We start from the raw sequence: 13,814 nt of genomic DNA, 5'->3' as shown, positions 1-13,814 counted from the left end.
CCCTTTTTTTGTGCAACCAATCTACATTCATTTGATGACGTTATTCATGCTTTTATTTCCTTGCCTATAGAATAAGAACTTATTTTTCTCATCATTTGCATAAAGCATAAAATGAGTTGGTCTCGCCTGGGGCGGGACGGTTTCGGCCCTTTCTCTCGATACGCTTACTAATTTAATTTCACTATCAAAACTTACCCCCAAGCGATCAAATCAAAGGCGTCTGGGAGGCCGAGAGAGCTACCATTCAAAAATTTGAAAAGATACACACCTCACCATAAACGTCACAGTCTATGATTTTTACGATAAACCAAACCTCTACTGCAGTGTGACTGGCGTCGTATCGCACATGCTGCATCGTTATCGCCATTCGGTTGCTAACGGCAGGCCTTCGAAGAAAACCCTCCCAAGGGTAGTTTAAACCACTCGCGAAGGTCAACTTTCGGTCGGTGACAAATTTGTGTAGCACAAAAGGCTTCGTCAATCGGTCATTGGATGGTCGTAAAATTTGGGTCCATGCCGATGTTATATTTATGGTTCTCAATTCTCATATAAAAAACCCAACAGACAGCATTCAACATTATTTGATATAAAAATTTGGTTAAAAAAAATCAAAGCAGCATGAATAATTTAGAAGCGAGGAATTAAATAATGAGGGTCGTAAAAATGTGACACATCCCATATGGTGGGTATGGAAATGTTTCACCAGCTGGCTGTATTCTTCCATCATCAATCGAAAAGCGCTTAATAAAGGGCGCATACGTTCTGTATCACATCGAACATACCCGTAATAATCGTAAAAGTAGCTTCGATTTTATTACGAATAAAAAAAATGCATCTTAAAATACAAAAAAAATGACAGAAAAATAAAACATTTATCACATCAACGAATTTTTAATGTCAACAGAATTATTCTTTTAGATCTGTAGCGTAAACAATTACAAAATTCTTCAATTCAATAGCACACCTCTTAACTATACTAGGCCGAGCCAACTTTGTAGTAAAATACCCGCCAAATGTCGTAAATCCCTCATCTGAGCAGAGAATATCGCTCTACTCATAACACTACACTTGTCCTACTCATTACTGACCAATGGTCAATATCTGCACACAACTAACAGAAAAGGCAAACGATTTTGGGTCAAACCACTCGCCGGAACGCAACATTAGCCGGTATCTTAGAAACAGAAAGTAAGCATCAAGCATCATGCGACCGCGCGACAAGCACTTTGGATAGATTGCACTTTTCTGCATACGAGTGATTGGCAGGCAGGCGAGAGAAGATGATGATGAACAGGTTTCAAAATGGTGAAACATTTTTGCATGCACCCCGTGCTGTGCGGATGCGGATGGTTTTTTTTCCTCTCTTTCGGAAATGAGTTGCAGTTTATTGGCATCGCTATTGACGTATCGAAATACTTGTCCGAACGGCAGGGTGAAAGTTGTTCTAGCGAGTGAATGCATTTTCTCACACATTTTGCTCCATGTCCCTTCAGTCAACAATCCGAACAAAACAGTACACGCACTCGTACACATTAAGACATTTCCTGTCCATATTTGTGAGTGGTTACCAGTGGTTTGTGTCTTAATCATTGGCTGGAAGATACTTTTTTCTCCACCCGCTCGCAATAAGTGAACGCAATTAATTAACGTTTACACACGTGCAAACCGGAGTAGGCGGCTAAAGAAAGGCGGCTAAAATGCAACAAGGTGTCCGAAGTGTCGTCACGAATGTATCTTTTCCGCACAAAGCTTTATTTTCCCCTGGTGTAGAAATTGCACATTAAATGGCTATCATCGATCAAAGAAAGAATCTTGCCGAGCGGGCGAGCAATGATGGGCGAGCTATTCTTTGTGCTGGTGGAAAATACGTTCCCATCTCCTTATACGACACCTTGGCACACGATATGGAGAGACCGCGCATGTCGTGATGTTTGATGGAAGCATCAATAGAACGAACGAGACGCAGCGGATTGTATATGATTGACAAGCGAAGCTTAGCGAATGAACAGTACAGCAAAAAAACAGAGAGAAAAAGGGCCTTGTTGGGGAATTTGTTACGGAAATGTTTAGATTGTAGCACGATTGATAGTGCAACATTGTAAACAGTCTGTGAGATTAGCTGAGCTGGTTTTTTTGTAAAACTATCAATAACGAGTTGAGCAAAACAGAATTCAAATTTGAAAATAAAATCAACTCTCGAAACCTGCTCTAAAAAAAGTTACAATCCGTAGCAAACCCGTAAACCAAGGCTTCAAATTAAGACGTTCTGACCGATCATTAGCCGATCCACATAAACATCGACCACGATCACGATCAAGCTGTTATCGGAGCACCAAAATCAACCATCGGTTTCGCTCTAAATTGGCACCCGCGCGTGAATGCAAAACTTCCAGCAGAAGGAACGAAAAAAACCCAGCTAAAACTCCACAACTCACAAAGAAAGAGATTTACATACACAAGCGGTGGTCGATACACAAGTGTGTTGGATCTTTTCGGTACATCAATTAGCAACCTGCGGTGGAACCTATCGTAACATTAATCAGATTAGCATCCCTCATGCGCGCACTCCGACTAGACGATGGGGATGGATCCTCATCCTAAGATTCCCGGCTACAGATGAACACGGTCACATTCCAAAGCACCGTCAACTATAAGATCCAATCCCAAGAAATTGAAGACACAATCGTGCGCGAGAGAAAGAGAGAGTGAATGAACACGCACGACGACGATTTCGATCGCATCTTTCGATCGTCGAAAAAAAGGGCTCCCACCTGCCAAAAAGAAGTGGAAAGCCACCAAGGATGAGGCACGTGGCACGTGGTCGCGACCAATCCTAACTTCACCATTCAAAATGCACGCTCGTTAGAAGTGTGTTAATCCAATGAAGCTAAAACGCCCGACCCAAGGGTACAGGAAAGAAAGGGAATTCAATTTTGTTATGATCAATAATTTCAGATAAAATTATTAGCTGTAAACAAAACAAAGAAAAAAAAGGGAGAAATAAAAGGGAACATCAGATGCAAATGCATCGAAAGGGGGAAAAGCATGAGGAACTGAAGCCTTTTTCAGGGTGGGTAGACGGTTCGTGGTAGAGTCAGCGAATCTGCATTGTTGGGATTGGCCTTCAAATGGTATGCGGCCCACGCTTGCGATCTCCCTGGAAGGGCTTCACGCTTTCTCTCTCTTTCTTTCTCTCGAGAGTTACTTCTTCTGATCTTATCACCAAAGGGACCTATAGACCCAGTAACATACTCTGCTGCGAGGAACACTTTGATCGTGCAAGCCTAGATTGGATTTTGGTGTAGTTTCGATGAGACGATCGCATGGCAGCCAATAAAGCAGGGAGTGTGTTTTGAGGGATTAACAGTGGTGTAGAATCGGAGTGGAAGATTTCTGAAGGTTACAACCATACACGCCACGGTAAGCGACACGCGCCGCTTCCATATCGCCCGTCCCAACTCACCCAAAATAGCATCATCATTAGCGACGGTGTTTATGGTAATGATGTTGTTGATGTTGAATTGTAGTCGCTGTAGAGTGGAACAGAGACTCATCCCAAGGGAACACGCGAGTCCCTCTCACCGGCTTGATTACGAGTTGATTATGATGCAGATGATGCGCGCGCCTTAAGAGTGAATCAAATGGAATTCTCCCTTCGTATGTCTCCATCGACTTTCCGGCTAACCTAAAATTCTCATTACGTTTCCCCGTTTTTTTTTTCAAACCAATCGACAACGTCGTGTCCGATCGTTGCGGGTTTATTGCAAAGGAAAGTGATCGTACAACATCTCATGCTGCACCTGCAAAAAAGGGCTCATTGCAAGTGAACGCAACATCAAACCAATCTGCCTACTGGTAATAACCTTCATTTTCTGACCCTACGTCGACTAACAACGGGTTGTCAATTTTCACGATCCTGGGCGAAGTTTCGCAGTGCGTTAAATTGGCCAAGGTGTTTTTGCTGCGATAAAATTAACCAGAGTGCAGTAAATGATATGATGGTGAACGATGGGAGCTACAATTGGTTTGGAAGATGCTATAACAAAAGACGATCACAAGACGGTTGGGAATAAAATTTAAACCCAAAATTTAAGAGACGATGTAGTCTGTTTCCTCAATCGGTACCCAGAATATCACGGAGACCTATGAACCGATTGACTTGAAATTTTCACTAGATATTCTTTAAGAAAATCTTTACAAGTACTTAAAATTTAGCAAGTAAGCTTAAAGATGGTAAGTTTAGCTAGCCATCCAATATAAAAGAAAACTTTTCTTTAAAAAAATAGAAAAACGGAACTCTTTAGGTTCGAAATGTGCAGCCTCTCTTCAAGCAAATTACAATAAAGCACACCAGATATTAATCTTTCAACAATTGCAAATCAAATGGTTAGAAAAGGGAAATAAAATCCCCTTTTCTCAATTACAAAACCATTACACGGGTGAATAAAAACGTTGATTGATCGATTCCCTTTAGCTCTGTCAAGGGTTGTCCCTTAACTTACCATCCCCACCCTGAAGCAATCCCGGAGGGAAAACAAATCACACAAACGAAGGAAAACCATCATTGGCCAGCAGTGTACAAAAGGCTTCGATAATCGATTCGAACGATGTCAAGATCACGCTCTCTCTCTCTCTCTATTCATTCGCAACTTCCTCCACGCGAAAAGGGGGAACTCCTCATCTCCTTAACGTTAAAGCTTAGCACCTTCCTATAAGGGCCACGATATGTATCCGATAATCGATAAGCTATGATGCAGGAATGCACTTCAAAAGGAGGAAAGGAATAAAAAGGCCAGATGGAAGTGAAAACACACACACACGAGCGCGTTCCACTACAGTCAAGATGATAATGAATCATAACCTTACAGATTGCCATTGAAAGCTAGACTAAAGGGAAACATAAAGCAAGAAAAAAAGCTATCCTTCTCATCCGTGCGACGTCTCCTAGAGAGTATGGTATCATAATCATCAGCCCTCTTCTTTCCATCCGATCTTGGTGCGTCGGATCGGTGAGGTGATCAAAGCTGGTGGAGGTGATGGTAAGTAAGGGCATAAAGATGACACGAATATGTAGGTTAGTCGTGTCGTTTCGAGTGTGTAATAGTTTTCTCTCTCTCCATTCCCGACCTACGATGGATGCCCGGTGCCCTACACGTTTCGTCCCCAATGCACCCCACACAACTCTTCCCGAAAAACCCTTTCGAAGCTTCCCAGCCACCCCTCCATTGCACTGGGTGCATCGTGTGCAAACGTGTGACCTCCCTCGATGGGCCCATGTTTATATCTTTTACATTCCGACCGTGCGGGTTTGTTGTTGCTTGATTGTGGCGTAGCTAATCCGTCGTGTGCAGACAGTACCACTTTCGTACCATTCTTTCATTTCTCACATATGTACATTATTATTATTCATTTGTTTTTGTATTCAGTTTGTTTTGATGTTATCTCCCATTTTTTTTATTTGAATACATTATTCCTTTCTTTAATACATTTTGCGTTTCGATCAGTTGTAACGCTAAACATTAAACGAATGGTTTAAGCACGCGTACTGGTGTACAGATAAAGTTTAATATCTTACGCGCATGATGTCACAACGCACCGCAAAATGTATGCATTATGACATGTATCTTTCCGCCTCCTGACACCAATGCCGGTTTGCACCCGATCGCACTACAACCGTGCATTAAAAGCACATTTTTATGCTAATGTAAGCCGCCAGCGGAGCGTATCATTGACATCTTGTCAGTATGCGAGGACTGTAACGCTTGCATGCAGCTCAGCGTTATCACCGGGACTATGAAGACACGTTTGGGGGGGATGGTTTTGATGATTCATCCCAAAAATCATCGGGCTGTTGATTGCAGTAAATCGATGGCCCGTTTTCACCCGCGTTTTAACACGAAGCAGAACGCGTGTCCGTGCATCATTAGGCAAATTTGCATCCTTTTCGAGCTTTCGCTTTTAGATTTCTTGTTTTTTTTTTGTCGGGAGGACAACACGAACATCAATTATCGTCATCAGCGATTGAGCAGAAGATGTCTTCGATTAGTTAGCTTCAGACACGGATTTGTAGGCTCCACAAACTCAGCTGGAGATAGCTTTTTTTGCTCTTTTTCATTCTCCCTCTTTCTCTTTACCATACACGATCGTTTGACACACAGATGTCGCTTTCAGCTCCAAATACACTGCGGTCACTTTCGGCCTGATGAAATCGTTTGATTACGATGCGAAAAAAAACCACATTGCGACGAAATCTGGCCGTGTTCGCGGGTTTTCAATGTGTGGAAAATTTAAAAATCATAACTCGTAGCCGTTGCGAAGCTCATTTTCTTACCAAAGCTTACCAACTGAGCAACACATAATATGGGGAAAATTATGGTTTCCCCGTCGCGTTACAGGCTGAGAAACTCTCCCGCGTACGCGGCTCATCTCGTGTGGTGGTTTCACTTCAAATGATATTAAAACTCCAAATTTATGCGATACCATATGCAGTCAACGGGTGTGGAATTTAAGTAAAGAGAGGCAGAAGAAGAAAAAAAACATCAAAATGTATAATACCCAATAAATGGGTTCAGAGAGACTTCACAGGATTCACAGAGGGACCTCTACAGGATGATAAGCGACGAACCGCGATCGGTCAGTCAATAAATTTTATATCTCTAATTATTTCTTTGCGGCGATTTTCTAGCTGTGGCCAGTTAGTTTGACTGCGAATGGTTTAATTAAGGATCGTATGTGGGAGAACGAACATGAAAGAAGGATGGAGGCTGGTTATGTTGATTAGATAATATTTTAATTCTTTCTCTAAGAAAATGAATCTTCTGAAATAGTGAAGAAAGCGTCTCAATAAAAATGTCACGCAAAACCAGATTGCATTTTGCGGTAGGTATGAACTTTTCTTCGTTCACTTTTGGTTTAGCTTATACGAATCGGAATTCCATCAAGCAATCATCGTTATGTTCAATTAACTTAACAAATTATACAATACTGAATAAAAAAAAATACCCCGAATCGTACACAAATAATGTGACTTGATGGATCAAAGCAGCCGAAAACCCTGTTCGTGGTATCCCCCGTATTGTCGTACGGCGTTACATTGAAAATGTATATCCCTGAGAAACTTTTCCTCAATCATTCGATCATTAATCCAGCTACTGGCTGAACGCTTCCTCACCATCTACTGCTGCTGTGTTTTCTTTGTGCTTCTGCTGCTTTCCCGCGCATCCTTCTATTCGCTCGGTGACGTTAATTGATAATTTCCAATGGCAGCGTATCCCGTGTACCGCTTTGTAGTACTTCCACGGTGGCTTCTCTTATATAATAACCATCTTTCTTTCTCATCACCAACATCAGTCAACCTTGACGCCGAGATAGAATGGAGGTAAAATCTGGTTGCAAAAAAAAACACATCAACTCGTGAATTATTGGCCGGTCGAGTAGCTTCTTAACGTGCTCAAAACATGGGAAGAGGAGGTTTTCCCACAGTTTCCCAAAAACCGATTGCCGCCCCGAAGCGCCGTTTTTTTTGCAAAAAGGGAACAGCGACAGAACAAGCCTTACATCATCTTTGCGCGTTGCCATCGATCGAGATCACGATTGCTACCAGCACCCCAGTGACCTAGACCAAAGTGATTGGGGAACGAGACAGCGTACATGCCGACAACAATCGCTTGAAGAAATTGAAGAAACCTAGCGGAATGGAGAAAGGAAGAAGTTGGTTCAAAGGCACGAAGTCACGGGTAGACATTATAGAACCGCCCGGGTGCTACTCAATTCCTTGGAAAATCGGTTAACTTCCACCGGATCGCCGTCAATATAGCTTGGTTTATGGAAAGGAACGATCGTTGTCTCATTATCGCTTGTATATGATGTTGTAGTTCATCTCCAGTATCCAAAGCAGAACAGAAAGATCTACTGGATCTTTTAGCAGTAATTGTTAAATTGGAGCCACAACTTCATCCAACTGGAAATTTCCTCAGAAAGCTTTTTCTCACAATATTTTAAGACCACTATATGACATAAATTCTTCATTCATATGTTGCATTCCATTCGTCAACATAAACCGGTAGTATTTACGGTCGGAACCACACGGGATGACTGTCTTCTGGTGTCATCTTTTTGTCTGGGCTTTTCAAGCTCACCAAAAGCAATATGAAAGCAGGAAGGTGAACCGTCTCGACAGTTACATTCACAACAGTCCGACCGAATAATAAGACCAACTTTAATACACCGAGATGGTTCACATACACACACACACAACACGATGCTGTTCATCGTGATTTCCTGCGGTCGTAGATTCCATCGATCTTCCGGATGCCTTTCGATGAAAGGTACACACCGGCATCCGTTCGTACAGCGGGGGAAAGTGAGTCAAGGCGGTTGCGATAATTAATCTTCAATGCTCCCGATGTTCTTCGAAACGAGACATCAGATGAAAGGAGCTACTCGTTTCGGGGTAAACTTACCAATATAAAGTTCGACGTGCCCCGGAAGAAACGTTGAGGATGTTTAGCACCGGAAGAAGATTGTTCAGCGTGTGTCGACAACGATACGATACCGGAATAATCTTCTTTCCCTTGTCGAACCGTCTGTCAGCACGGTTTATAATTGATTGGTTTGGAGTTTCATTTCCTTCGATGATTATTAAGCTGTCGGGTTTTCCATGCAGCAGCAGTTTTGGATGAGCCTCCCACTTCCGCGTAATGATTGTTTTCTCGCATCGATCGTATCGCCCTTCACGTCAAACGGTGACAAACAAAACGCAATAAGACACACACGAGCATTGTGCTGCATTCTATGAAACGTTCCATTTGCATAGCGTACACCATAAACGACTTCCCCACCCCCCCTGGTAGGGCCCAAAACATTCGCTCCGAAAAATAAGGTGTGTGTTCTGTACATAGTTATGCAATGGTTTTGCGTGTACGAAATGCTCAGCTGCTCCTAATGCACTCCCGACAAGACCTCGGAAACCTGAACCTTCGATACATGCCGGCGTGTTGACAGGTAGCATACCCGACGCACATCAACACGTCCTGATCTGGGTCACCCTGAGCGCCCCGTTGGGTTCGGGTCTCTTGAGCGTATCGACACTGATCGACATTCGATGTCAAAGTCATCAGCATTATTGGGTGCATCCAGCGAATGTGCAAGAGCCCCGCGTTGCGGGCTCGACTGAGCAAACAATTATTGTACGACTTTTATGGTGGCCGCATGTCAACAGGTTGGAACGAGCAGACACGCTTTGATGGAATGTGTTCGATTGGACTTCGAGCGACTTGAGAAATTTCAAATGTTACTACCGAATTACAAAACGTATCACAAAACAGAACAAATACATCCTACTCACAAACAATACTCCTCTCAAGTGACTTTTACAGAAAAAAACAACAGACATAAAAAACCAACACAAATATTACAAAAAAATACTACATTCGCACGATACTTACTGATATTGATGTACTGAAATGGATGAAGTGGAATAGTGATGGAAAGTGTTAACAAACTGCACCCTAAACACGGAAAATGAAGAAGAATGATGGTGAATGAGGAGGAAAGTGACTAGCTTTTTCCATTTCCATGGTGCGAAATTCATGCACGGATTTCGTTTTTGTACCAATTTCAGATGTACAAAATCGTGCGATCTTGAATTTTTACGGATGTGTCCATCTTTTTTTATTTTTCCATTTCCTTTAATTAAAATGCAAACATTAATCATGCTAATCTTGCTGCGGCAAATGAAAATCACGCCACAAAACTAACGACCCTTTCGGATTCACCTTTGGCCCAAGGCTTTTCATCAACTGAATTTTTTGCCCCACCAAAATCAGTGCAAATGTGCGTTGAGAAAACGTGGTGAATGGGAATAAATACAACAACAAAAATAGCGTAAATACGCAGCATCAACCGTAGCTTTACGCTATATTGCCGTGCATGAAAATATGCTAATCACATCAACACTGCCACGCGTGCGTGATCGGGAACGGAGAAAATGCGTCTCGATCCGAGCTCGTGGTGGATGGTGAGTGAAGATATAAAATGGGAGGCTGCTTAATGAAGCCATTACGTCGCGTACTCGACACTTTAGCATCAAGCAGCAATACACACAGGCAAGTATACTCTCTCAGACACGTATGTATGCGCGTACCGGTGTGATCGAACCGGGTGAAAAAGGTTCACAGCTAAACCTTTGCCGGCTACGGTCGTTCTGCAAATTTCTTTTCAATCGCCCTGTCTGCATCATAATCACCTTCCATCATAGGTATGATCGTGATTAGCTAATGTGCAACAATGTTGCTAACAGCATCATCAACGTAAGCGACTGCGGCTACAAACAACTTAATTTTATTCTGACACATCTCAACGGACTAGTGTAAAAGAAGGCGATTTTCGATGCTTTCCATTGGTGTGTGCATTTTTACATATACACACCCCTTATTTCCCACGCATTTTTTTCGGTGCATCTTTTTTGTCTTCAGCTTCCTTTGAGTGTAAAGAAAGTTATGCGAAGATCCAATGTGCCATATTCATTCCTAGCCTTGAAGGAGTTTGAAACTAGCGAGGAAAGATGTCCCACAAGTATGTTCACGCATGCGTAAAACAACAATTCGCTCCGATGATGACTGACGAAGTGTAGAAAGTGCAAGTTTGCATTATTGCAGTGCGAACACGCATTGGCACGGACACACTGTACGCGTGGGAAATATGCAAACGAGTGTGTGGAATGCGCTCATCGTAAGTGATTTTTTTATATTCGTTGTAGAAAGTGAAAGGGTTTTATGTTTTACTGTTATGACCATCTTTTACAGTTAAATTCACTTCTACGATTAGGCGACAATTTTGAAGTCATCTCATACGGTAATCGAAGCTACTGAAGGAGCAGTAATGCAATTTTTTATGAATTTCTTTACAAAAAATCAACGTATGAATGAACGAATACTGTATTCGACCATAAAGCTCAATGCAAACACACAACTTACACGTTCACATTCTAACTACACGACTGGAAACTGCCCATGCTTCTGCAAAACACAGTCCTACAAAAGACTTCAATGACACACCGGAACAAGCGACGAACGGTACATTAGAAAACTGCCAAGAAGCTCCCAGCCCACGGATGTTGCCTGGATTACCAATATTGGTGAAAAATAAAGCAAAACAGATAAAAAAATACAACAGAAAAAAAACTGTAATACCACGACGGGATAATGAGGGGAAAAAGGCTGTAAAAGCACAGAAGTAGCACCGTGCGTTTTGAGCCGGATAAAAACAGGAAACGGTGTTTCAATGCTGCTAAGTGACGGCCAACCAATTACCCTAAGGCGGTGGGGGAAGAAAGAGGGGAGGGTGTAAAATTTCCAACCCAACCCCACTGTTGTGAAACTGTGGCGATGAATGGGTGGTGGCGTGTTACAAACGGGTGGTGCCGCGGCATGCAAAAACAAATCGTAAGAAAACTGGTTCCCCGTTTTTTTGCCGTTCAACAACCTGCCCAATGAACGGTACTAGCGTAACTTGGCCTATCCATTTTGCCCATACATTAACCACTACACCCTTCTGCGCGGCCGCTCCAGGGTCAGATAAAGTGAGACAATTAATCATCGGGAAATTGTTGACGGTTTGCTATTAATTTAATAAATCCCTACCGTCCACACTAAATAACATAAAGCCCTGCCTTCTCATGCTTCGCGCGCCTCCCATGGTTATGCGTGCACACACGTGCCCGCCACTGACCATCCATGCGTTTCGTGCGTGCGTGCCGTGATTGACACGTTCCATGCATGTGCGTGCGATGCATGTTTGCAGCCGTGGCCGTTTTGTCACATCGAATTGGAAATGGCGCCCTGCACCATGAAAACGGGACGACACATTTTGCTGCACGAGAGCGGGAGTTTTTTTTATTCATTTTCTGAAACCTGTTTCCTTTCCATCAATGTGCCTTCCAACCCATTGCGGAAGCACTGCCATCCGGTGGGATGACGTTTGGATCATGGAACTGAAATGATTAAACTTCAATTAAGCGCCACGGCACTGCATGCGAGCAGAAGATCCCGTATTGATTACATTACGCAGTAATTAATATTATAATAACAGTCATACGCAGTGTTTTTTTGCTTCTTAATGTAAAGAATTTATAATTAATGACTCAGGACTAGGCCACAATATTAAACATCGACACATATATTCCTCCGCAGCAATGATTTAGTTCCTTTTATATGATAAAGATGATAGTTCAACCAAGTTGTAAATAAACGAATTTTTCTTAAGATGAATACGAAAACAGGAAAATAAAAATAAAACCCCAAATGTTCAATGTGTCAACCAATTCTACATACGTCTTGACTTCAGCTTCGGATGCACCGGCTTCAGCACGCGTCCTTTCCGTATCGAATCCAGCAGCTGCTCTCGTGGACAGGAAACTCGCTTTAACGGTGCCGGTGCCAGCTTTCTTTCCGATGCCTACAAAAAGTAACGATCCGTTTCAGTTCAGACATCAACAAACATCATCTAAAAGGATCGCAATATTTAATGTTAATTTTCACCCACTTACCTTGCGTAACGGTGGCCTCGAACGAATGAACTCCAATATGACGGCGTGTGCGTCTTTCTTGACCCGGGGCGGAATGTCACCATTCACCATAACCTTGCGGAGATTGTACTTTCTGTAAATCGGGAGCAAAAAACGAGAACAATCAAGCGTTTGTGTGCTGTTGTACACCTACATCGAACTGTGTTTCTTTTTTTCTCTTGCGTTGTGAAGGTCGATACTGTGGCACAGGCAAAAGGCAAACTGTCCCCAAACGAAGTAAAGCACGATCGTGTGTAGCGATCGATATGATTATCTCACAAATCGTGATGGCTGTCGTCAAAGGGCTCCGCGGGAGAGAGGAATGGAGGGAGAGGGTTGAAGGGAGAGTGGAGTTGAAGCGGGAAATCCCTTTCGAAAGTAGCTACAACCGTACCGAACTAATCGGGATACTGCTCTTGACCCCGACCTGAATCGTCGACTACGAAACTCACCTGGAGCGGATATCCTCCATCAGGATTTCATAGGGCGTCAGTTCGTACTCGATCGGTGTGCGCGAAAAGTTGATCTTTTTCAACCGTACACCACGCCGTAGCTCATCAACGACCTGCATCCAAAAGCGGGCCTACAATAAGGAAAGAAAATAAGAAGTTATTCAATGAACAAGAAGAAAGAAAACAAAATTCCCTTTTGTGAAAACTAAACATAATAAAAGTTAAAACATTCTTTAAGCAACTCCTAAAAAATAATAACTACGATGCACAAACGTATGGTAGTGAACCTTCCGCGCAGTTACAACACAGCACAACTTCATGACAACATTGGCCCAGCATGTGCTCCAGCGTTGACAAAGTGGCGCCTAACCACAACTGTGACCATCGGTCTCATGTTTCGTTGGTCACATATTTCTTGCGGAATGCGTATCGAAACGTTCCACATCGCGATCGGAGCAGCCACTTCGTTCGGATCGACCACAAAAGCGCACAACAAAAGGGTTTACGTCGCGATCGGCGCGAAACAGTGTATTAGAATTTATGGAATTTGTGACAGTTATGAAACTTGCCGCTGCTCTGCTGTCAATCGAACGAGGAATTTGATCGGAAGGCAATACCTGCCTGTCCAGTAGTGAGCTGCGAGGAGTCTTGCCACGAATAATGCCCAATCGGTAGCTGATATAGCGCGAGAGATATTAGATCTTATTGATTATCTCTTAAAACGTAAACCAACTGTCTGTGAATAATAAAAAATCCACAAAATACCACTATTATACCAACGTTTTTTTAAAGATAGT

General features: G+C 42.8%; 1 protein-coding gene across 6 annotated transcripts in view; it reads right to left on the bottom strand.

Annotated features, from left to right (window-relative positions):
- Positions 1 to 4,134: 4,134 nt before the first annotated feature.
- Positions 4,135 to 13,814, bottom strand: part of LOC125765663 (protein spire-like) — a 90,842-nt gene continuing 81,162 nt past the window's right edge. For 4 of the 6 annotated variants that reach the window (XM_049431030.1, XM_049431031.1, XM_049431032.1 and 1 more), the window contains exons 8-11: positions 13,018 to 13,148; positions 12,548 to 12,659; positions 12,333 to 12,456; positions 4,135 to 9,509 (exon numbers count right to left, since the gene is read on the bottom strand). In XM_049431030.1, the coding sequence (XP_049286987.1) occupies positions 9,361 to 9,509; positions 12,333 to 12,456; positions 12,548 to 12,659; positions 13,018 to 13,148 (516 nt within the window). In that variant the 3' untranslated portion in view covers positions 4,135 to 9,360. Of the gene's footprint in view, positions 9,510 to 11,933; positions 12,457 to 12,547; positions 12,660 to 13,017; positions 13,149 to 13,814 lie in introns of those variants that run through there. The other 2 variants (XM_049431034.1, XM_049431035.1) reach the window with 2 other exon arrangements.

This window comes from Anopheles funestus, chromosome 2RL (genome assembly GCF_943734845.2).
Source record: "Anopheles funestus chromosome 2RL, idAnoFuneDA-416_04, whole genome shotgun sequence".
Classification (NCBI taxonomy): domain Eukaryota; kingdom Metazoa; phylum Arthropoda; class Insecta; order Diptera; family Culicidae; genus Anopheles; species Anopheles funestus.
Note: the sequence above shows the minus strand (reverse complement) of the source record. Positions and strands in the feature narration are given on the sequence as shown.